The sequence below is a fragment of the Podarcis bocagei genome (assembly GCF_964188305.1).
Source record: "Podarcis bocagei genome assembly, chromosome: 13".
NCBI classification, from domain to species: domain Eukaryota; kingdom Metazoa; phylum Chordata; class Lepidosauria; order Squamata; family Lacertidae; genus Podarcis; species Podarcis bocagei.
This window is the reverse complement of record NC_138138.1, coordinates 29,411,866-29,435,908: the sequence shown is the minus strand read 5'-3', so window position 1 is coordinate 29,435,908 and position 24,043 is coordinate 29,411,866. Positions and strand designations below refer to the sequence as shown.

The 24,043-nt window shown below is 46.8% G+C and overlaps 1 protein-coding gene and 1 long non-coding RNA gene across 2 annotated transcripts in view; one reads left to right on the top strand and one right to left on the bottom strand.

The window, feature by feature from the left end:
- Window positions 1-24,043, top strand: part of LOC308571669 (uncharacterized protein) — a 51,911-nt gene that overhangs the window by 12,688 nt on the left and 15,180 nt on the right. The window contains exons 5-11 of the mRNA XM_081167315.1: window positions 2,705-2,899; window positions 10,262-10,352; window positions 11,687-11,885; window positions 13,646-13,743; window positions 19,072-19,202; window positions 20,094-20,269; window positions 23,330-23,820. Of these exons, the coding sequence (XP_081023441.1) occupies window positions 2,705-2,899; window positions 10,262-10,352; window positions 11,687-11,885; window positions 13,646-13,743; window positions 19,072-19,202; window positions 20,094-20,269; window positions 23,330-23,820 (1,381 nt within the window). The remainder of the gene's footprint in view (window positions 1-2,704; window positions 2,900-10,261; window positions 10,353-11,686; window positions 11,886-13,645; window positions 13,744-19,071; window positions 19,203-20,093; window positions 20,270-23,329; window positions 23,821-24,043) is intronic.
- On the bottom strand, window positions 2,906-10,255 carry LOC308570598. The gene is made up of 3 exons (XR_014001201.1): window positions 9,668-10,255; window positions 6,984-9,607; window positions 2,906-4,277 (listed from the first exon to the last, which is right to left on the bottom strand). It is a non-coding gene; the product is annotated as an uncharacterized lncRNA (long non-coding RNA).

Here is a 24,043-nt window from a genome sequence, read left to right as displayed (position 1 = left end):
ATGCTTCTCGGTTTGGATGTGTCAGTCAGTTGCCATGCTTAGTTTTTGGTGAGCCAAAACCCTGCAGAAAGTGTCAGTTGATGTGATATTTCTGCATTGAATTACAAAGCTATTGAGGGGGGCCACTAGGTGGCGCGTTGGAAGATGGCCGACAATAACATCTCTCTGACCCACACAAGGTAGTTTAGGGGCTGCTATGGGACGTAGGCAGCCTTCCCTCCCCACCAGGATTTGGTGGGGTCCTGTCTGGCCAGCGGTGTTCACAATGCACCCCCTGATCCGAGAGATGGGGGTGCTGAACACTTGGCACGAGCCCTCGGTGAAGTCAGCTCTTCCTGAAGCCGATTCCAACTAGCGCGTGCTAGTTGCTTCAGCCCGGAATTACAATTGGAAACAGATGATTGGAAATGAGGTTGAAGCACATATATCAAGTAAAGCTCGATGATAAGGCTGCTGAATAATGGATCTCTGCGACCGAGAACGACGGAAGTGTAATGGGTATGGGGTTGCTCGTGCGTAAGTTGCCGCCTCTCCTGGTTATGTTGCCTTGTTAAACCTTTCTGTCTGGACAGCCCTTCAATTCGTGGCTGCCTCAGTCGCTAGCAGAATCCGTCAGTGGGCGTTTCTTAAATCTTTTCCAACATAAAAGTTGTTTGACACCCAGTCTCCTCCTACTCTCTCTGCGCGGAAGTCTTCTGCGCAGGGTGGGCGTGGGTAGCGGAGGACCCATGCTCTCCCCGCTGGTGTCCTGGAGTCCCGGAGCCCTCTCGCCGATTCCCCCATCAGCCCCTCTATATCCCTGGTGTTGCGCTGATTTGCTTCCCCATCTGCGGAGCTGCCTCTCTCCCTGCTGGGCCCTTCTCCAGCATCCTTTGAGAGCCTTCCCTCCGCCTCTAGCTCCAATGTCAGTTCCCTGACAGGAAGGATAAGTAAATCTTTTGATGTGTCACCAGCAAGAGACTGTATGTTTGGAACGAAGGGGGATGGAGGAAAAACTCTTCTATGATGTGACAAAAATAACCCTCCACCCCAGAAAGAAACAAGATCGTTGCATTTTTTAAGAAACATAAGCAGGATTTTAAGAAGGGAGGTGGAATACAATAGGAGAGAAGATTGATGAACGGTGAGGAATTTTTATGACGCAGTTAAAAAATGGCGTCTCGCCAAGACAGGCTGCCGGAGAGAGAGAGAAGGGGGAGGAGAATCAGGTGTCGGAAAGAGAAGGAGTACGGAATCGAAAGTTTGACCTGACAGAGCCCCCTGATCTATTTGATTTATTTGGCCTGCCTGGAAAAACAAAGGACAAATTGAAGATTAATTTTGTCTACGGAGGTGTCAAACAGAGGCTGTCCTAGGCTGATATAGCTTCTGAAGAGTATAAAACCCACACAGAGAAGCCAGCTTTCAGTCTGCTTGTGAGAATCATCAGAGATCGCAAAGAAAGGAATGTACGACTACAACAAGATGAAGAAAAATAATAAAGGACTATCCGCAGTGAACTGGATAGGACTGATTAATTTATGCAGTAAAATATGTGATGTCTGGACTTATCCGGAATTTTGGACTTGTGCGGAGCTTGATATATGGGTACCCCCCCAAAAAAAATTAAAATTTGGCTGTATAATTTGGAACCACTGTGATTTGAACAATGTGATGTGATTGGCCTGTTAATAATTTTTTTTTTTAAAAAAAAAGAATTACAAAGCTATTGAGACCAAAAGGTTTCATGGACCTCTGGGTATAGGGCAGTATATAAATTCAATTAATAATAATAATAATGGAGGATGATTGTAATTTAAAGTATGTTTATTTTGGACTCTGCTATACAGCTGCAAATCTAACTTTTAAGTGCATTTTGAGTGCACTATACAAATATGACGCTAGATGGCAATGGTGAGCTTATGGCAAATTGAATATATTTTTGAAAACTTTTTTTAAAAAGCATTTTTGCAGCTTTTTAAAATATGTGTCTAGTTTCCACCTTTGTTTTACTGTGTCTTGTGTTTCAAATTGTTGTGAATTGCCCCGAAATCATGTGTGATGAGGGTGTGTGATGTAAATCAAATAATCTGAATAAGATAGGATAGGAGTGGAATAGGGAAGCTCTTTAAGTACCTGCAAGATACAGCTTGAACTCATCCACTTTTGCTTGACCCATATTTTGATCATATTGTGCACCAATTAATTTCTCCAGGTTGGATGGAGAGATTTTTTTGTTGTTCTGCAGCCGTGCTTTGCAAAAAATAATAATAATTGAATCTTATCTGGTGAATTGAAGCTCGGTTAAGCAAAACCTCTCTTCAGATTTTCTGCACATCTAATGAAATTCAGTGGGTAGGATCGGATTTTCGCAAGGCACCACCACGGATCAGTGAGAAAAGCTCTCCGACCCGGGAAAATTAACCGGCACACAATATGATCAAACTACGCCTCAGTCAAAAGTGTGGTGGAGCCCTTTGTCCTATTCTCTACAAGTTGCAACCTCTCCGTTGTATCTTTTGAACCGGCTGAAGTTTCTTAACCGTCTTCCTAGGCAGCCCCACGTTGCAGCAATCTAGTCAGAAACTTACAGGGCATGACAAGGCGTTCTTTTTGTGAAAGTTCATTAGTGTAACCACTTGGAGCAATTCCTACTCATTGCCAGTGAAATGGCTATCCATACAGCTTATAACCACAGTGATCACCTCAATGTGTTTCTTTGTAGACGGACCGTGACCGAGACCACTGTGTGCGACTGGCAATAGGTAATGGCATGCGTGTGGAAGTCTGGAAGGAGTTCCTGCATCGATTCAAACCTATCCAAATCCACGAATTCTATGGCGCCACAGAGGGGAATGTTGGATTTATTAACTACATCGGGAAGGTTGGAGCCATGGGAAAGACAAACTTCCTCCACAAGGTAATGAGGGCTAAGCAGGAATTTCCACTGTGTGTTGATCACGTATGTCTAAATAAATAATGTCTTATCTTCTTCTTTGGTGATCGCTTGTAGCAGAGTAGGATTGTCTTCCATAAACACAGTTTTAACAGTGACTCCATAAGTGACTGTGGAGGCCAATTCTGGACCCACATGTCCTTCCACAGTGTTGGGTTGGATTTTTGGAAGACGCCTGTGCATGAATTTGTTTTATGTGTGTAGATCAGTGCACACTGATCAACGCACAGTCTTTGCAATAGGGCTCTGTTCCAATGGTATGAGTAGTCACGATGAACCGGTAGATCCTATCTGCTGCAGCTTTCATCCGCCTTCACAGCCGTTGTAACATACCGCTTGTTATCACCTGCCTGTTCTGCCGTTGAGGACATCTTGGGTAATTCTTTGTCTCACTCGCTGAATCATCACCTTGTGGTGGTGAGTGGGTTTGCACATTCCTATGACCCTTGTGAGCGAAGCCGTCGGGAATCTCGTACTCGCAACAGGGTCACCCAAGGCGGTAAGATCAAAGGGAAGGAGCTAGACAAAGAATGTCTTATAGAATTCCAAGGTCCCAATTAAACATCCCCAAACACTCCACTCTAATTGCACACCTCATCTTCTGGTCTCTTAAAGCTGCCTTCAGTTCTGTCTTCAATAGCCACCTTTTCTGTGTAGACTTTGGCACTATACTTCAGTCTAGGAATAACCAAAGTGGTATTCTCCAGATATTGGACTGGATTCCTGAATAGGGCTGAGCGATAGCTGGTTTTCAACATTGTTATATATCAACAGCTAAACAAATAGTGATATACCGATATATCACAATGTCCGAAATAAGGACATTTGCTTCACGGTTTTGCCTGCATCGTGATTTTTGCTGGCACCTGCTCTTGTGATTCGCTGCCTCCTGTGTGAGGTGGGGAGAGTTGAGTTAGCAGAGTTAACAGGGGCTGTAGGAATCAGGAGAGGCATTGGCTGGCTTCACTGTTTTGCCCACATTGTGATTTTTGCATAGCGCGCGCGCACACACACACACACACACACACACAATTTGTGGGGGTTTTTTGGGGGGGGTGTTATTGGGTTGCTGTTTTTATTTTTATTAGGTATTTTCTTGTTTTATAACTTGATTTTATTCTGTGAACCGCCCTGACACCCCCGGGTGTAGGGTGGTATATAACTTCAATAAATAATAATAATATATTGTCAGGTCAAAAATTACAAAGCCAATATCACAATATGGACTTCAAACCAGTTTTGGACAATATATTGATATATCACCTGGCCCTATTCCTGACCATTGGTAATGACAGCTGTGGAGGCCCCCCAATTTGGCCACACCTGCCTTATTCCCCCTTTCCTACTGAAACTAAACCTAAACAAATGTAGAGCAAACAAGCATGTGTTCTTCCTGATATATCCGGCCTCCATCACCTTCCCCTCCCTCCCTTAACTCCCCTGTGTCAAATTTGAGATGGTTATCCCTTGCAGAGAGGGACCCATCTTCTTGTACTCCAGAAAAGTCTTTAGGATATATAGTTTATTTACACATATACACAACCTGTGCCTACGTGGAGAGGCTCACAGCATTAATACCCCAAGAAGGTCTTTCTTCCCCAATGGCTACAGGTTTGGATTCCAGCAGAAATCAAGCATGGCTCTGTCTCACAGTTGCCCAGCTGCTTCTAGCTCACACACACCTCAACCTGGGCTTTTTGTTTTTTTAACTAACGACTAGTTGAGGGAGAGCAATCCACCTATTTTCTCTCTGGCACAGAGCCACTTACCGTAACGGCCCATATTTAGGTTGCCATTACCAGGAAACTTGCCTGGCTATTCCAGCAGTTGAATCCTTGATAGATCCAGGAATTAGAAGGGACACAGGCATACAGCCTGCCCCATCCACCCACCCCACTTGCCAATTCTCAACAATAGTAATTTGTGACAGCCACAGGCGTCTTTCATGAAAATAAAGCTGACAGATATGTAATTGTTGAGACGCTATGTGCATTTGGCGTGGCTGACTTGTGCAGCACAATGATATGGAGCGGGATAATTTGGCAGCTGCCTAGGTACAGCTGGCACACAATGTCCCTCAATCTATGCGAAGAAGAACCTCTTTCCTCAGGGCAGGTTGCGGAATACAAGCAAGAAAGTCATGAGTGGAGGAGTCTTTCCATGTTCCCAAGACACCGTGAGAGCAGCTATAGTGTTCTCCCCATAAGTGCGGCAAATCAGAGTTGGCAACCTTTTATCCACCTAGGTTGCCCAGAGTTGTTGATCTTTTTTTTTAAGGAAAGGTTCCCCAGAGTTGCCAACTTAGGGAGCTGACACCATGTGCTTATCTCTGCTCTGGAAAAGGAAACAGGAAACAGGGGCCTGGGGCTGCAAAGAGGAAGGAAAAGGACCATGTGGGGAGCAGGAATTAAATCCACACTCATGGGCTTAAAAAGAAAGAAATTCCCCCATAAACGCTGCTTTACACTGGTGGTAACCAAAAGTCACTGTACTGCTTTTTGCGGGCTTGCAGTTATGTTCACGAATGTGTCCTGGGTGCAAACTGGGCAGGCTCAAACGACATCTCTCCCCTGGGGTAGGCAAGGTCAGTGGTAAGAGCTGCAAGGTGAGATATTGACAGGAGTCCATCTTTAGGCTATACAGCCGCAGTCATGGGGTCCTTCTGCCTAGGACCTTGATGCCTGTATTGGTACTGATCCGGGCTGGCTCGGCAATGAGCGAGTCTGCCCATTTTATGATAAGGCCTTGAGGTGGGGAGGGCGGCACATCTTGGCGTAGGGGTCCTTTGTGCTGGCCTACTGGTTGTTGTGGGAGACCACACTGAGGATACCATAACTCTGTTCCCCTTGGGCCAACCTTTGGGTGAGCATAGCTCCCTTTGGAGGGATGTACTGGCGGGTGGCCAGCTTGATAGTAAGGAAGAGCTCTGTCTTTTTACATCACCCATTGTCCTGCTATATACTCCCTGGGTATATAAACACTGCTAATAGAATCCCCTAGCATTGCAGTGGGTTGGACTACATAGCCCTTGGGAGCCTTTTCAACTCTACAATTCTGTGATCGAAGTCGGACTTCTATGATTCTACACTTCCCCTGCGGCTGCTTCAAAGTTTTAAAAAAAGAATAAAAGTCGAGAGATCCCATTGCGTCTATTCTGGTTCCTTCCCTGGCTGCCTTTGCCACCTCGCACTGCAAGAAAGGGGCCGCTTCTTCTCCAGGAACACCTCCTCCCCCAGCAGGTGGGGGCGACGCATTTTGGTGCGTCCCTTGTCCTTCTCCCCCCACCTCCCTGTCACCTTCCGGGTTCCCTCGCTCCCTCCCCTGGCTGTTTCTGCGGAGGCTTAGGATCACTCTCCTCCCAAGGAGGCTTGGGAGGCAAGCTGCACACCCACCAGTCATTTGTTTTACGGGGCGCAGCTGGCGGGCGTGCAGGGAAAGGGGAGGCCGCCACAAAGCCGTGCAGCTCCCCCACTCGCTGGGGCGCCCCTGAGAGGCCAGCGCCCTGGCGCAACGAACCACTAAGCCGTATGGGAAAGACGGCTCTGAGGTTAACCCTACTTAGTGCTTTTTTCAGGGGGTACTTAAGGGTACGCAGTACCAGCAGCTCTTGGGGGTTTTTTGTTGAAAAGTGTGGCACCTATGTAACAATTTCATGCTGAGTACCGGCAAATATTTTTCTAGGGAGGAAAGCACTGTCCGTACTGTTTGCTAGATGTGGGTGGTGCTATGGTGTAAACCACTGAGCCTCTTGGGTTTGCCAATTGGAAGGTTGGTGGTTTGAATCCCCGCAACGGAGTGAGCACCCATTGCTCTGTCTCAGCTCCTGCCTACTTAACAGTTCAAAAGCATGCCAGTGCAAGTGAATAAATAGGTACTGTTGTGGTGGGAAGGTAAATGGCGTTTCCATGCGCTCTGGTTTCCATCACGGTGTTCCATTGTGCCAGAAGCGGTTTAGTCCTTCTGGCTACATGACCCGGAAAGCTGTCTGTGGACAAACACTGGCTCCCTTGGCCTGAAAGCGAGAGGAGTGCCGCAACCCCATAGTCACCTTTGACTGGTCTTAACTGTCCAGGGGTCCTTCACCATTTTCTTACCTTTATTGTTTGCAGGGATCCTGGCACCATTGGTGCCTGCTTAGTCTTAATCACCTTTTGGCTAGGGATGAGAGACTTTCTTCTGTTCCTTTCCTTTATTGTTATTCTGGTTCAAGGGCTTCAGCCTCCTCATGTGGTTTTACCCCACTGGAGTGTCCTTACTGTACTATGATAATGCCTGCTCTTTTCATGGATGGAGGATGGCGAGATATGGGTATTTTTTAAATGGGGGGTGGGGGCTGCTTCTAGAAACCTTTGATCTTTGCCTAGCTGGAATGCAGCCTCGTATGCAAAGGTAAGAGTCCCACGAGGTATTCCGAGATGAGGGCTTTTGTCCTTTGAAGAGTTGTGCAGTAAACAAGAAGCCTTGGAGGTGAAGCTGTTCCTGGCACGTCTGATACAGGGATGGGAAAAATTTAACCCCTTGCCATGTCTGTTTGAGATGCAGGGCTTAAGTCACAGGAGTCCTATGAGAGAGAGAGAGGGGGGGGGAATAGCCATTGAGCCGAACTTGGCCCCGCATCATGATGTTGCTAAATCATGTTTTGGCACCTGGGACTTCTAAGTGCATTTTTTTTTTTTTATCAAGCACATTTCACAATAAAGCGTTTCAAAGTGTGCCAGAAAATATTCTTAATTAAGACAGTCATACTTCATGTTATGTTTGCTTCATGACATGTTTCTTCAGGTTGCGTCCTGCAGCGACTCGGGAGTACCAGCAAGGGTTACTTCCAGGTTTCGTCACTCGTGCATGTGCAGACACGCAAAATGATGTCACGTGCATGCACAGAAGTGGTGAATCACAACCTGCATGTGTGCAGACATGCCGCTGTGGATTGCGTTCTATTAATGTTGCGAATGGGCCTCCGGAACGGATCCCGGTCGCAACCAGAGGTACCACTGTATATGAATTTAGCAACAGGAAAACGCCAGCCAATTCAATATGGATGGATTGAGGGGGGGGGAGGTAATGCAAGACAGCTGCAAAGTTAGCGAACTCTTTTCTCTGTTACATTATATCATGTATTGTAAATGCTGCCATCATAATTCCCTCTATTGCTGATGTTCAGGCTGCCAGTGCCATTGGTTATGTTGCTAAAATGTCACCCCCCACATAGAAGAGGGAAGATGTCACTATCTTGGGGAAATGGAGCGCAGTGACTGGAATCCTGAACAGGGAGCAACCCATGCTGCAACATTTTGTTGCGGATCCTACTTGTCTACACAGTCGTACCTTGGTTTTCAAACAGCTTAGTTCTCGAACATTTTGGCTCCCAAACGACGCAAACCCAGAAGTGACTGTTCTGGTTTGCGAACTATTTCTGGAAGGCGAATATCCAATGGGGCTTCCACAGCTTCTGATTGGAGCTTCCTGCAGCCAATCGGAAGTCGCGCCTTGGTTTCCATTCCGGAACGGATTCTGTTCAACTTCCAAGGTACAGCAGTAGTAATAGTAAACTCAATTTTCTAAGTGTGGTTCCTTCTGAAGCCAAAGTGGCAGTACTCACACTAACAAGGAAGATGTATCAGCAGGTTCCCAGGAACTCTTAAGGTTTGTAGAAGTACAAAAAAAGAGAAACATTTTTTGGGGGGAAAGAGTCCAATGAGGGCTCTGCATACACTTCAAGCAGATAATTATGACAGGTTGTTTTTGAGAGTGGAGTGGGGAGAATCGTAAACCAGCAGGGAGAGGGAATGGAATGGAATGCCCTGAAAAAGGGCATGGCTGGCTGGAGTCCTAAACTTCATGTTGCAACATTTTGCTGGAGCACCTACTTAGATAAACTAAAATCAAAGAGCAGGTTCCAAAGTCCAGGGCAACGGAATGAAAAATCTGCTGACACCCACAAGCTTCACACAACTGTGTAAAGTTAATCCGTTCAGTCCTGAATTTTGAACTATTTTCAATTGAAAACCCTACAGTGATTTATTACCTCGATTGAAATCAAATAAATGTGCATAAGGTGACTTAGTTTAATAATCACCCCTCCCAAGAGGAACTCTGGGAACTGTAGTTCTGTGAGTGGTGGCATGCAGCTAGGTTCCTCTTAACGAATAATCCCCAGCACTCTCACCAAGCTACAATTCCCAGAATTCCTGGGGGGGGGGGAGTCAGGATAGTTAAAGTGACGTAGGCTTGTAGAAAGTTCCAAGAGCTTTCCCAGGTGGCATCTTGAGGGTTGTTTTTGAGAGAAGGGCAGAAAACGCAGCTTTACCCAACACCGGCCAGAGATGTTGAGCACACCTTTACCCAGTTTAGCAGAAGCAGTTACTCTCCCTCTGGCCTCTTGGTTTCAGAAAATAATGCCAACATACCATATTTTTCTGTGTATGACATGCCCCTGTGTATAAGACACTATTTTGGGGGACTCAAAATTAAGAAAATGGGGGAGGATTGACCAGAGTTGTGGAGCTTTTTTGGGGATGGGGAATGCAGTAAATCACTAACCCAGAAAATCACTCTCATCGCAGAAGCCCGCAAGCATCTGCCCGCTTGCAAACAGCAGCCGGCATTCAAACGCCCAATTGCCGCAGTGGCAGCCAATCCACAGCAGCCCTTGCCGCAGCAACCAATCTCCTGCCCAATTAACGCAGCACCAGCCAATCCAAAGCAGCCATTGCCGCAGCCACCAATCACCCACCAAATTGCCACTGACAAGCTGCAGTACGCGGCTGCAACCAATCACTCATCCCCCCTATGCACTATCGGTGTATAAGACGCACCCCATTTTTACACCTTATTTTACAGAACGAAAAGTCTTATACATGGGAAAGTACAGTGTTTCACATCTGGCAACCAATATGCCCTTTTGGTTTCAGAAAGTTCATGGGTAGACAAGTCTAAAAAGCGCAGGACACAAACTAAGCTCTCCTACCACACTCTTTGGGGGAAGTTGGTGTTGCTGGTCGAAGGAGCTTGAGGTGGCTCTGTCCAGATCTGTGCAACCCTTGCTTTCCAGGGGCAGTGCTGAGGAGAGCAGCGGTGCCAAGGAGGAGAAGCCACAGTCCAGGTGCCAAGGACCTGGCTCTGGCCTGTGGGCCACTGGTTATCTTTGCTTGAGGTCAATGATCCTAGCTGTGGTTCCAGGGCGTTGGACTCAATGACCCTTTGGATCCCTTCCTGTAGTTCTATGGTTCCATAAAATGCTTTATGATCCTGGTGTTATAACATGCTTGCCTTGAATTTATGCCTTATCATCTCATGTTTCCCTTTCTATCTGTTCCACTTCAGAAACTGGCAAAATTCGAACTGGTTCAATATAACGTTGACCAGGATGAGCCGGTGAGGGATGAGAAAGGATATTGCATCCCAGTGGCCACAGGTAATAAAACAAGCGTACATTTACATCCACACCATAGGTTTAAAGCACTCTTATGCCACTTTAAAAGCCATGGCTTGCCCCCAAAGAATCGCGGGAACTGTAGTTTTGCAAGGGTGCTGAGAACTGTAGCTCTGTATGGGGACTCCTAACATCTCTCAGCACTCTTGACTTCAGAATTTTGGTTTCTCACTTCAGCGTGTGTGTGTGTTTGGGTCCAGCATCACATACAAGCACTAATTTTACATATGAATTGCCCAGTCCACAAAACTCTTAGGCGCATTACAGGAAGATTTTTTTTTTTTAAGATTGTCTATAGAATTTCTGGAATGTCTTTTTCCCAAGAGAACTCAAAGTGAATTACAAATGATTAAATATAAAATACGTGGGGATACTTTTGAAAGTGACCCAGAAACTACAATTAATCCAGAATGCAGCAGCTACACTGGTGACAGGGAGTGGCTGCTGAGGCCATATAACACCGGTCCTGAAAGACCTACATTGGCTCCCAGGACGTTTCCGAGCGCAATTCAAAGTGTTGGTGCTGACCTTTAATGCCTTAAACGGCCTTGGCCCAGTATACCTGAAGGAGCAACTCCACCCTTATCGCTCAGCCTGGACACTGAGGTCCTTCTTCAAGGGTCTTCTGGTGGTTCCCTCACTGCGAGAAGTAAGGTTACAGGGAACCAGGCAGAGAGCCTTCTTGGTAGTGGCACCTGCCCTGTGGAATGCCCTCCCATCAGATGTCAAGGAAATAAACAACTATCTGACTTTTAGAAGAAATCTGAAGGCAGCCCTGTTTAGGGAAGTTTTTAATGTTTGATGTTTTATCGTGTTTTTAATATTCTGCTGGGAGCCGCCCAGAGTGGCTGGGGAAAACCAGCTAGATGGATGGGGTATAAATAAATTATATATAAATTAATAATAATATTCTGAACCAACTCAGAAACAAATGAAGATTTAAAGAGTTTTGTTCTTTTTAAGGAAATATCCAGTTTATTTTAAGACCAGTAATGTTCCAAAGGGGTAAAAGCACTTTTGTGTACGCACTATACTTTAAGGAACATTCAAAATGCATTCTTTCCCTTAAAGAATTCTGGGTATTTTAGTTAGTTGGGGAATGCTGGGAATGGTAGCTCTGTGAGGGGTAAACTTCAAGGGGAAGGCATGCAAAGCTACCTTTTCCATTCAGCTCCTGTACTCTAAAAACATTGTCCTTTATGAGTGTAATTGTTTAGAGTAGTCTGGTCCAGTCAATTTCACCACTGTGTTGATTTGTTATGGGGCATGGGGAAATAGGACAGAATTACCAAGGTTCTCCTTCCTTCCCTTCCAAGGCGATACGGGGTTACTGGTGGCCAAGATCACTAGCCATACCCCATTCTCTGGCTATGCAGGAGACCGACAGAAGTCGGAGAAGAAGATTCTCCGGGATGTTTTTACCAAAGGAGACTGCTACTTCAACAGTGGTGACCTCCTGATGCAAGACCATGATGGCTTTCTATATTTTCAGGACCGGGTAGGAGACACTTTCCGGTGAGTCCCATCTCTCCGGGTGGGGTGGGATCTGCTGCACTTGGTCTGCCGAGGTTGCAGTTTCAGATGATATACACCGTATTTTTCTGTGTATAAGACGCCCCCATGTATAAGATGCCCCCTTTTTTTGGGGGGGGGACTCCAAATTAAGAAAAAACCCCTCATCACCACCCATGTATGAGATGAGCCCCAATTTTAAACCTAATTTTTTGGTTAAAAAAACCTAGTCTTATACACAGAAAAATACGGTATATCTGTTGTTGGCATTATGGCAGGTATAGCATATAACACAGTGCAAATCTATGCAAGGTATATTTAGAAGCAGGGGGAGTACTGAAATGTCTCGGGGACAGTCCCCTGACAGAAGCCTGCATGAGATTTGCGTTTGCTCATTTATATTCATAGATGCAAATTTCTGCTTGGCTGCAGTCTCACTGCCCCTTTGCTTTGCAATATACCCAGCAGCCCTCAAAGCAAATGGTTGAGGGGAAAACAACAGGAGATCTGGCTGTTGGTGCAAAAAGACCCACAATTTGATTCTCAGGGTTTGTCCTTGCCTCCGTTTGCCCCACTTCTGCCCCCTTCCACTCCTTATGGAAACTTGATCTTTAGCACCAAATGCAACTGGATTTTCCACGATTGCTGTTTGTTCCGATTTATCACTAAAGAGTGGGTTTTCCAGGGGGAAATGACAGGGCAAAGGCAAAATCACTCAAACCCATGCCCAGAAAGCATGACACAAGTGGAAAACTGCTGAGCCCTGTGCTTTCAAGTGGAAGTGTGGACGAGCCCTTAGCAAACACCTCAGGAAGAAAGATGACAGAAACACATGTACTGTAAATGTCCTTATTCTGTACAGAGATAATTCATATTGTGATGTTGAAAGGAGGCAGGAAAACAAGCAATGTGCCAGGAAGTTTCTGGTTCTGATCTGCAATGAACACTGTCAGATTGTTGCTCAGACCCACACCTCATGTGAAAGCCCCACTGCTGATCCTGGGAGCCTCCTTAGTGGGGAAGGAGAGCTGAAAAGAATGCCAATATATTTCACATCTGGCAACCAATGCACTCCTTTGGTTTCAGATAGTACATGGGTAGACAAATCTAAAATGCCCGGGACACAAATTTTCACAGCCCTCTAGCAACTATGGTGGCTTGGTTACCAAAAGTAATGTATTTAGCATTAGCAAAGTACACACCAGGAGATTTAGTTTGGTCCAAATCAAGTATAAACTTTCAGAGTGAACATTAAATACATCAGTTCTGGTAAATGAGCCGCCGCAGCCACGTGAGGGCTGTGGAAATTTGGGTCCTGGATTTTTGACTCATCTGCCCATGTCGTATCTGAAACCAAAGGGGCACAGTGGTTGCTGGATGTAAATTCCCCACCCCCACCCCAGCTCTCCTACCCCACTACCTGGTCCTATTCTTCCTCCTTCTTGCTGTTGCTGCTTGCTCTCTTGCTGACTCTGAGCTAGCAGAAGGTGTAGGAAGAAGCAGGGATGTGTGCCTGCTTTGGTTTATTTCACTGATTTATTATGGGGCTTAAATGGACAGACATTGAGGGGTGAGCTCACAGGAGTGTGCCAACTCTGCCCCCACCTTCCTGCCACCCTCCACAGATTTAAAGATTATGGCACAATATTGTACAGAAAGCACTTTGAACACTCAAGAGCGGGAAAGAAATGCTGTGGCAGTTGCTCTTAACATAATGGGCATGCTCTTCTTCCCAAATGGTAATGGTTCACCTCTCTCTGCAGCTGGAAAGGGGAGAATGTGGCCACCACGGAGGTTGAGACGACCTTGGCAACGCTGGAGTCGGTTCAGGAAGCCAGTGTTTACGGAGTGCCGGTGCCAGGTGGGTCCTGAAGTGCCATTCTTAAATGCAACTTTGGGCAGCCAGAGTTACCATCTGTGGCATCAGGAGATCGGCTCCACAGCAGCAGGCTAAGGGAAGAGGTATTGAGGATAGTCCATTGTACCCGCCATCTTTGGACACTGGCACCATTTCCAGTCATGGTTTGAAGTGCCTGTGAGTCCCACGGTCTATAGAGCACAAGGTGTCTAAACCAGAGGTGGGGAACCTATGCTGCCCCAAATGTCACTGGACTCTAGCTCCCATCTGCCCCGGAAGGTATGGTCGGCAGCTCGCCTCTGCTCCCCCTCCACTGAAAAAATGTCCTTCACCCACAATGCTTCCACACTGGGCATTCATTGTGGAATAGCCGCACTTTTTTCACTCTCCTTATGATGGATCTGCAGAACGTGCTGAACAGAGATTTAGAATTGCAGAGTTGGAAGGGATCCCAGCGGTCATCTAGTCCAAACCTCTGCAATGCAGGAATCACAGTTAGATCCATTAGGTCAACAGTGTTTATTTTGAAATGCTGCTTTATTTTTATATGCTGCTTCTCCACTGAAGAGATACAAGACAGTGAATGTAATATGCAACACTTTCACATCGATAGATTGCATCAGTTTGTAACACGAACAGAAAACCTGCCCTGGCCACAAACTATATCACTACTTCTTCCTTTTCCTAATGGCCCTTCTCTCTTTCTATTAGTCCCACATTAATACCGTCAGTGGCGCAAATAGTGTAAGAGAAGCTGGAAGGCATGTCTCTGGTGACATGTGTGAAATGTGTTTTGCTAGCTAATATATGTTTTGCTAGCTACAGTGGGAAGGAGAGCTGGAAAAAACACACATCTGGCAACTAATGGGCCCCTTTGGTTTCAGATAGCACATGGGTAGAGAAATCTACAAAGCCCGTGACACGAATTTTCACGGCCCTCTAGCAGCTATGATGGCTCATTTGCCAAAAGTAATGCATTTTGTGTTAACTCTGGAAGCGCAGACTCAATTCTGACCAAACTAAGCCTCCTAGGGCAAAATATAGATCAGAAGGCTTAGTCTGGTCAGAATTGAGTCTACTCTTCCAGAGTTAACACGAAATACCTCACTTCTGGTAAATGAGCCACCATAGCCACTAGAGGGCTGTGAAAATTTGTGTCCTGGGCTTTTTAGATTCATCTACCCCTGTATTATCTGAAACCAAAGGGGTGCATTGGTTGCCAGATGTGAAATACGTTGGCACTATTTCCAGCTTTCCTACTCCACTACTTAGAAGGGCTCCCACAACGATCAGAGCAAAGTCACAAACCATGACATTGCGCCACTGGCAGATATGCTAGCACAAATATTTGAGATCAAGATGCCAGTTAGGTTAATCTTTCTCTCTAGTCCACATACTGCCTTGTGCTACAGGCAGACATATTCAGATGTAACCCTTTTATCTATTCTGAGTTGTACTGTGGACAATGAAAATGTTTGCGGGAGCAAAAACCCATTCACCTCCCAGGGTGCAAGATGGACTGATCATTTCCCCTCTAATGTAGAGAATGTGGTTATTTGTGACATAGCAAAAAGCCAGAAAGACCAGAACCAACTTCTTTGCTGTTTACAACATGTTCTCTACTTGGTTGCCAATAAGCAATTTTTAATGTCCCACCGACAAGCCCAGGCCAGTGGATATTTAGAAGCCTATTTAATTAATTATTTCATGGCATGTATATTGTGCTTTAAAAAAAAAATCATTTCTAAGCGGTGTATGTAAAGATCAGCCACATAAAGTACAATGAAAAATTCACCATAAAACCGAACATGAATCCCAAGCCTACGATAAAACCATAACATCCAGCCTCCCTATAAATGCAATAAAAGAAAAGCAGCCTGGAAAGCAGGTGTCTAAGCTAGCTTCTGAAATAGCAGAAGGAGATGATAGTAATTTCACAACTACGAAATCTATATGCCTAAGGGAGGGGGGGGACATGTGAAGAAGGAGAAAAACAATCTGAAAGAGAAAATTCACTTGGCAAGAAAATGAATGAGCCATACTGGGTTCTCCGTATAGTCTAGGAGTAGGTAAAGAAACAATGTTCACAGAATACAATTTCCCCAAAGCGACATTAACATGTTTTATTATTTACTGCTGAAGGAGGGTCCATTTGCACATCAGGGTGCAGGACAAATGTCTGCAACTGTTGCACATCTAGAGCAGTTAGTTGTGACAAGTGAAGCACCAGGACACAAACACTTTTTTTTAATGCGATAAGTTTTATATTGCAGTTTCCTGCAACAACATCCTCTTGTTTGATCCCTGTCCAGCTTCCATTTTTCTTTCAAATCTCAGAAAATCTGACTTAATAACAAATAAGAAAATTCCATAGAATAGCTGTGCAATTTTCCCCAGGTGTAGATGGCCTGTATTGCTGCTGTTCTAGCGGGTTACGGCTTGTATAGATTGTTGTAGCCATTTCCTGGATTATGCCACTCTCTAGTGGGTGCCCAGTCCTAGAAGATATCAAATAGCAAAGCACTCCCCAGCAGGGACAGGGTTGCAGATGGAGCACAGTGCAAACAAACCAAGGTCAAGCATGGAGAGTCAGCCAAGGTCCAAGGTATAAACCAGAAGCAACATCAGGCAACAATCCAAAGCTAATAGCGCAGGGAGTTCAGGCAAGCTGCAGGAACTAGAATCAGGAGCCGGAGACCTGTGCTGTTGCGTGGCGAGTTCCCGCCCCCCAAGTAGAAATAATGACACACAACACAATTATTAAGGTTAATGGGCTAAAAAAGGCCACAGCTTTATTGGTTACACGTGATGAGTGGTATTGGCTTAGGCATTGGTCCCAGTGGCGTAGCGTGGGTTATCAGCACCCGGGGCAAGGCAAGTAATTTGCGCCCCCTAACCCGTGGATTTGCGCCCCCTAACCCTAACCCCCAGATGTTGCGCCCGGTGCGGCCGGCCCCCCCTGCACCCCCCACGCTACGCCACTGATTGGTCCTAATCAACTATATCCAACTTCAGCCCATCCGCTTGAAGTCTGGGAAGGGTTAACCACCAGCAGAAGGAGTCCTGCTGATGCACATCAACTAGGAACTCCCCTGGGGTCACCGATAGGGGGCGTGCCTTGGGCCCTCACCTCCCCAGGCTTCGGACAGGGCCACGCCCCCCGGAATCCTTTACTGGACTACTCTTCAATATGCAGGGCAGGTGATGGCATTACCTCCCCTCTTCCATCTACAGAAATATACCAATGCCTAACCGCCAATACCTGGAAAGTTATGACAATTGCTACGAGGTAGGTGAAAACCAAGTGGCTCGTGCCAATTTGCCAAGTGGAAAAATTCCTACCAGGCCCCTCAATGGCGACCAACCAAGGTCCATAGCAAGGTCAAAGAACAAAACCTTATAGGGTGGGAGGGTGGGAAAACCAAACAGCGGATGAGCGGCAAAGAGGGAGATCCCCGGCCGCATCCTGACTTTATAGGGCAGGCCACGCTCCCTGAACCAGCCGATTGGCCTAACATGACGCGGCTGGCAATCCCCCCCAATCGTGCGGGGACTGGCCTCCACCCACCGCGTGCGTGGTGGGGCTGTGAAGCCCGCAACCTCACCTCCTCCGAAGGGCAGAAGTGGATTTTCCAGCAACTGAAAGGCTCGGGAGACTCTTTACTCATGAGCTGTGTGTTGACTCTGAGTCTGTAGCAGAGGTGCATTTAGGGGAGCGAGACTGGTTCGCCTGCACTGGGCACTGAATCAAGAGGGTGCCTGTAGGGGACACCACAACAACGACAAACAACAGAAGTGGAGAGGTGAAGGGGTGCCGAATTTTTATATCACACACATGCTACGTCATTGCTCTTCAGCCACAGACCTGGATCTTTCACACACACACACACACACACACACACACACAAATTTTCTGTTTTACGATTTAAAATACTCATTTATACATCCTTGACATACCAATGACTTTACTTCTTCTCTTTCCATGGTTCATTTTACATATCATAAATTCCTGCATATTTTACAGAAACTATACCATTCAGTATTCCATTAATACATGCATCATAACTTATTTACACTGTTGAATTTATCTTAATGCTGCCAGCGTTTTCAGCTGTACACAGTTATTTCCCATATATTCAGTAAAAGTTTTCCAGTCTTCTCTAAATGTATGTTCTTCTTGTTCTCTTCTTCTGTATGTCTGCAAGCTGCACATATTCTGTCAACTTAAGTTGCCACTCTTCTTTAGTTGGGACTTTGCTCATTTTCCATTTTGGGGCTAACAAAACATGAGCCGCAGTAGTGGCCTACATAAATAACCTTTTTTGACACCTGGGAATTTCAGTCTGAATTATCCCCAACAGAAAGGACTCTGGAGTAGTTGTGGTTTTTTTTTTGGGGGGGGGGAGTACTTTTAAACATATTTTTCAGTTTGTTATGGATCATTTCCCAATACACTTTTACTCTTTTACAAGTCCACCAAAAGTGTTCCCTCAGACCCAGATCTTTCAATGCTGGTGTTCTTGAGGACTGGGGTGGTGGTGGCTCCTACTCTTCCTTTGATACCACCAAGGGTTTTTCAGCAGGCCTTCCCTGGGAAGATCCCTCAAGGGGATCCTCAGTGCTAGTTCTAAGAGACCCTGCGTACTCCTCAAAGTTCTTGGCGTTCACCCTCTGAGGACTCTACGTTTGTTCACCCTCTGAGGACTCTACATTTACCAGGTCAGGGCTAGGCATGGCAGTAGAACCATTTCCTTCTCTATTGTCTATTAGCTCTCTAGGAATTAATTCTACTGCTTTAATCCTGAGATGGTGAACCTGCAGCCCTCCAGATTCTATTGGACTCTAACCCATCAGCCCCAGTCAGCATGGCCAGTGATCAGGGATGACAGGAGCAGCAGCCCAACAACATATGGAGATCCACAGGGCCCCCTGCCCCTACTTTAGCCCTCTTCTTTAACACTGCCTTTGGATCCTTTCTTTTCTCCCTCCGCACACAAAAATAATTGTGTGCGCATGTGTGAAGTGCAGTGGGAGCAGGGAGAAGTAGTATTTCACCCTTTCTCACACAAATAATGGTCCCAGTGAAAACTGTCCCCCTCCAACATTTGGGGCAGAGGAAATGAAGGCTGCACACTTGGCCACAGAGTGTTAGTTTTCTGGAAGCAGAGCTCTGCTTCCGCTTCCAGTTTAAGACAGAACAGCTGTGATGGGGATGCTGCCACATCTGGAAGCCCCCCTAGAAGAAGCCCCCATTGGGGTTGTCTTTTATCCTCGTTTGTGTGCAACATGTGGCAATGCCCTTAAAACATTCCTCTTTTTGGTTTGTTCCAGGACATGAAGGAAAGATCGGGATGGCATCCATATGCCTGAAGGATGGGCTGCCCTTTGATGGGAAGGAGGTGTATGCCCATGCCAAGGACTGCTTGCCAAACTATGCTATACCTCGCTTCATTCGCATCCGGGTAAGGTGCTGCTCTGTTGCATCACTCTTTAGTATGTATTATTAATGTTGTTAGCTGTCAGGAGTGAGCCTTCAGTAAATCACATGGAGTATGTGAAGTTAACTCTTTGGTACAAAAAACAGGATCTGCGCAGGAGCGCCAGGCCCAATAAGCACACCAACTCTTCTTCAGTAGGTCTTGCCTCCATGAGGCAGTGGTGGAGAATGAAGGTCCCTGCCTTCCCACAGCTGTCTATGTCACCTCCTCTTCCAGGAAGCAATATGAGACTGTGCCTGCCTGCCTGTCTCTGCTCCTCCCGCTTCATGCCTCTCCTGGTTCTGAGATACTAGTGAGGAAAGGAACGGGTCGCAGCAGGAGGGGGAGACACCTGTGCTTCTTCACCAGCCTGTCCCATCTCTGCTTCTTGGCCTCCCTCCTCTCCTGCTTCTGATTCCGGACTTCTCTCTGCCGCCGCCTCTTCCTGCTCACTAAACCCTGTTACCTGTTAGCTCTCAAGAAGCAGGAGAGTTAGGAGGCAGCCAGAGTGTTGCTAGGCAATCAGCAGATAAGCAGAGGACTGAGAGTGTGTCGAGTGGAAGGGGGAAGGCCAGCCTCTCAGTCCCCGTTCTAGGAGAATGGATAAGGTCAGAGGACAATGGATGGGCAAGAGGGGAAGGGCTGGAATTTGACGTCCTTCCTGCTGTGAAAGGGGTGGAGATTCAGACAGACCAACTATCATCAATGCGAGCAGGCAAGAAGCCGTGCTCTGGATGTGTTTTTTATAAGTAAACGTAACATAAAACTGCCGTAGAGTCATTACTTCTTATCAGGGCTTGCTTGCCTGCCTGAGATGATTACAGGTGGGGCGTCATTCATGCTTCTGTACTCACCCCAGTGCCCTTTTTCACACAGGACATGCTGGAGACCACAGGCACTTTTAAGCAGCTCAAAAGTCAACTGGTGAAGGAAGGATTTGACCCTGTCATCATCAGGGACCCTCTCTTCTTCCTAGATGACTTGGAAAAAAGTTACGTGCCAATGACTCAGCAGATCTTCAGTGCCATTGCAGAGAAGAAACTGAAGCTGTGAATGCCTCTTTAGCTGTCCTTAGTAGCACAGGAAACCCAGGAACAACTAGAGCACTGAACACTTTGGCTTTTGTCTGGGGAGGGCATGCATGCATCTCCATGAATTCTTGAGAATCCTGCACAAGTTAGTTTGGAGGACCTTTTGTTGTTTTTTTAAAGGAGTGCCTGGTTTTTCTTTTTCCCTGTAGACTTTGTCCTTCTGTGTTCACACAACACATTTGCTCTGCAATGTATATATTGCAAACTACATACATGAGGCTGTCACCGGGGTCCTCTGCTCCTTACCCACTGGAATGTTTTTGCGTGTTATCACACATTTGCATGTAGCTGTGCATACATGTGCAGATGTGGTCCAGGGATTAATGTAAACACAATATAATCAAATCTGCTTTAATTGCACAACCTCAATTTGCTGGTATAGGATGGAATCCCACCCACAAAATAGCTACAGTCTGGAATTGGCCACAATTGATGGCAACACATTTAAATGCTGCCACTTAAATTCAGGTGAACCAGCCACAGAAAGCACAGTGTGGTCTTCATGCTTCTAGGCTGGAACCTCATGGAGGAAACATCACGTCGTCTTCTCATTAGTTTGTGTTCTCCTTTTGTATTTTTATGTTGTGAACCACCTTGTGAACTTCAAATGGATTTAATAAATAATATTAATGATACAACCAGATCGTTGCGCATCTGGAACAACAAAAGAACTAGGATCGGTGCTTCATTTCAGTAGGGTTCCAGACATTGCATGGTCTTGGAATGTGGTCCAAAAGTGATGGTTTTCCAGAGATGCTGGAAAAGGCCACTGTCATCTCAGAGCATTCTTCTGAGTCAGTGCACAGAGGATTTCAGCCACACCCAGTCATCGGTAGATAGAGCAAGATAGATATAGGATGGGTGTAAAAACGTAGGCTGGAGGGCTTGAGGAAGATAGGGCAGGGGGATGAAGGAATATACTGAAAGGGGGACTGGATGGTTTTTTTCAGGGGGTGTACATGTGACAGGAGCTGTAGCTGGGGCTGCTGCACTGAGCTGGAGCTTGCAAGGAGCAGATCAGAAGCTGCTTTATACCAAATCAGACAACTGGTCCATCTAGCTCAGTATTGCCTACCATACACTGACTGCAGGAGCTGTCCAGGGTTTCGGGCAGGGGTCTCTCACAGCCCTATATCTGGAGATTCTGGGGATTAAACCTGAGGCCTTCTGTATGTAAGGCTCTGCCACTGCACTACAGCCCTTGACCTAGCCATAACCAGATGTAAAGGTAAAGGATCATTGGGTCCAGTTGTGGCCGACTCTGGGGTTGCGGCACTCATCTCACTTTATTGGCCGAGGGAGCCGGCGTACAGCTTCCAGGTCATGTGGCCAGCATGACTAAGCCGCTTCTGGAGAACCAGAGCAGCACACAGAAACGCCTTTTACCTTCCCACTGGAGCGGTACCTATTTATCTACTTGCACTTTGACGTGCTTTCGAACTGCTAGGTTGGCAGGAGCAGGGACCGAGCAACGGGAGCTCACCCCATTGCGGGGATTCGAACCGCGACCTTCTGATCAGCAAGCCCTAGGCTCTGTGGTTTAACCCACAGCGCCACCCGCATCCCTATAACCAGATATACCAGATGTACATATATGCAATGTTTACAGAGGGCAGCATTTGGCCTGCACATATGTCAGGATGCTGTCAGCGGCTCCTAGCTGGTTGCCCAGGAAAGTACAAAGACAAGGGAAAGTTTCTTACCGTTCTTTTTTTATTTCAATCTTTACAGCAGAGAGAGGCTATAGAGCCCAGCCTCTTGGATAATGGCATTGTCCTGAGTGAATCTCTGCTCTCCCACTTCCTCACTCGTCATTCTCATTGTCTTCTCTATGGGTGCTGCTACGTGCCCTGTCTTTGAGCTCTTTGCTCTCCTACTTTTAAAGCTCACCGGAATCTGAGAGATGGAGGGTCTGGAATGCCTTCTGAGGACAACGTTTCAGCTGGGTGTTGTTCTGGCTGTCCCATGATTTCCCAGCTTTCCCCCTCATGTGCCTCTGAGCTGCTACCTCCCTCAACCCCCTGTTTTAATTCTGAACTTCTTCTCTGGAAGGGTCAGGCTGGGGAGGCCGTCTCCACTATTCCTCCTCTGCCCAGTTCCTGACAACACCAGAGGTTCCCAGCCCCTCAGCTGCTCCTTGTGAGTGCAACCTGCTTCCCAAGCTTATTTGGAGTATAAAACGAGAGGCAGCCATCTTTGCTAACTTACTGACCTTTACAGGTACCAAGGGTGGGACAAAAAAAATGAAATAAACGCATAAATGTCTGTGGAGAGTCCATTTGATTTTCTCTCTATCAACCCACATTTTGGAACTCTGAGCTCTTGTAAGCATACCATACACGAGGCACTGCAACTCCTAGGGGACGAAGCAGTCCCCCCCCCAATATTTTTGGGAGGGAGCCAGGCCCCCTCAATCTTCAGAGGGTGCTTGGCGCCAGTCCCTGGCTCCTTGAACATCATCAGGACATCACGTGACGTGCGCTTGACATTGGGACATTGTGTTGGGCCTGCTCAATTGTCTTGAGAAGATGGCGCCTCTGCCGTACCCAAACAGAAGAGTGTTTTACCATAACTGCACACGTGGACAGCACCAATGTCCTCATCTAGTGCTATTTTTATAGAAAAAGAGGTGTTGGAACTCTCCCTCGTCCTCTTACGATGGCAATGGAGCCCACCTTAGAGGTGCTGGAACTGAGATCCGGTGAGTTCCGGCTGAAATAAAGCCCTGCCTTCATCCGAGAGGAAATATAATCACTAACCGTAAGTCAGAGGAGCTGTGTGTGCCACCAACCCTGCGCTGTGAGCCAAAGACAACTCAGTCCATGCAAATTAACTGTCTGCAGACTGACAGTCAAGTGTTCCCTCCTATTAGCTTGTGGGAACTGGTGGGAGGGGAGAGTCTAAATTCCATCTCATTTAATGTTCCTCGTTGCTTTTCTGCCTTCCATTCAGCAGCTCTCAGACGGAGCCTGCCAGAGGCAGTGGGTGCCTGCAGATTCCAGGAGCTTGGGTCTTCTGAAGCCAGACCCCAGCCATGCTCGACGTGAACACGGTTGTGTCAGGGATCTTGATCCTTCTCTACCACCTGGGGAAATTTTACAGCCCCTATTTTTGGCAGGACGTGGTCGCCTTCTTTCGCATCCTTCAATTAGGATACAAATGCCACAGGTGTGTCAGCCGCAAACCTCCCATCACCTTACTGGACTTCTTCTTGGCCAAAGTCCAGAAGCACCCAGAGAAGCCCCTGGTCCTTTTTGGAGACGAAACCTATTCCTACCGAGATATCGACAGGCGCAGCAGTCAGCTGGCCAGAGTGCTCCGGGACCATGTGGGGCTGGAAGAAGGGGAAACAGTGGCTGTTTTCCTCAAGAACGTCCCTGCCTATCTCTGGGTCTGGATGGGACTGGAGAAGATTGGCAGCGTCATGGCGTGTATCAACTATAACATCCGAGCCAAGTCTCTCTTGCATGCCCTCAGCTCCTGCAAGGCCAAAGTGCTACTGACAACTCCAGGTGATGGTGACTGTTGGCTAGTGGGAAATAGCTGCACCTCAGGGGGGAAATGAAAGCATGTCTGGACTGCACAGTTAAGCCAGTTTGACCACTGCTCTCCTCTGGGCAAGGAATCCTGGCAGCAGCCCCAGACATCTGCTTTTGAGTGTCATGAAAGGGACTGAATAGTTAAATTTGTTTAAATCGTATTTCTGCTTCCAGGGAAAGCGGTTTGTGTAGAATA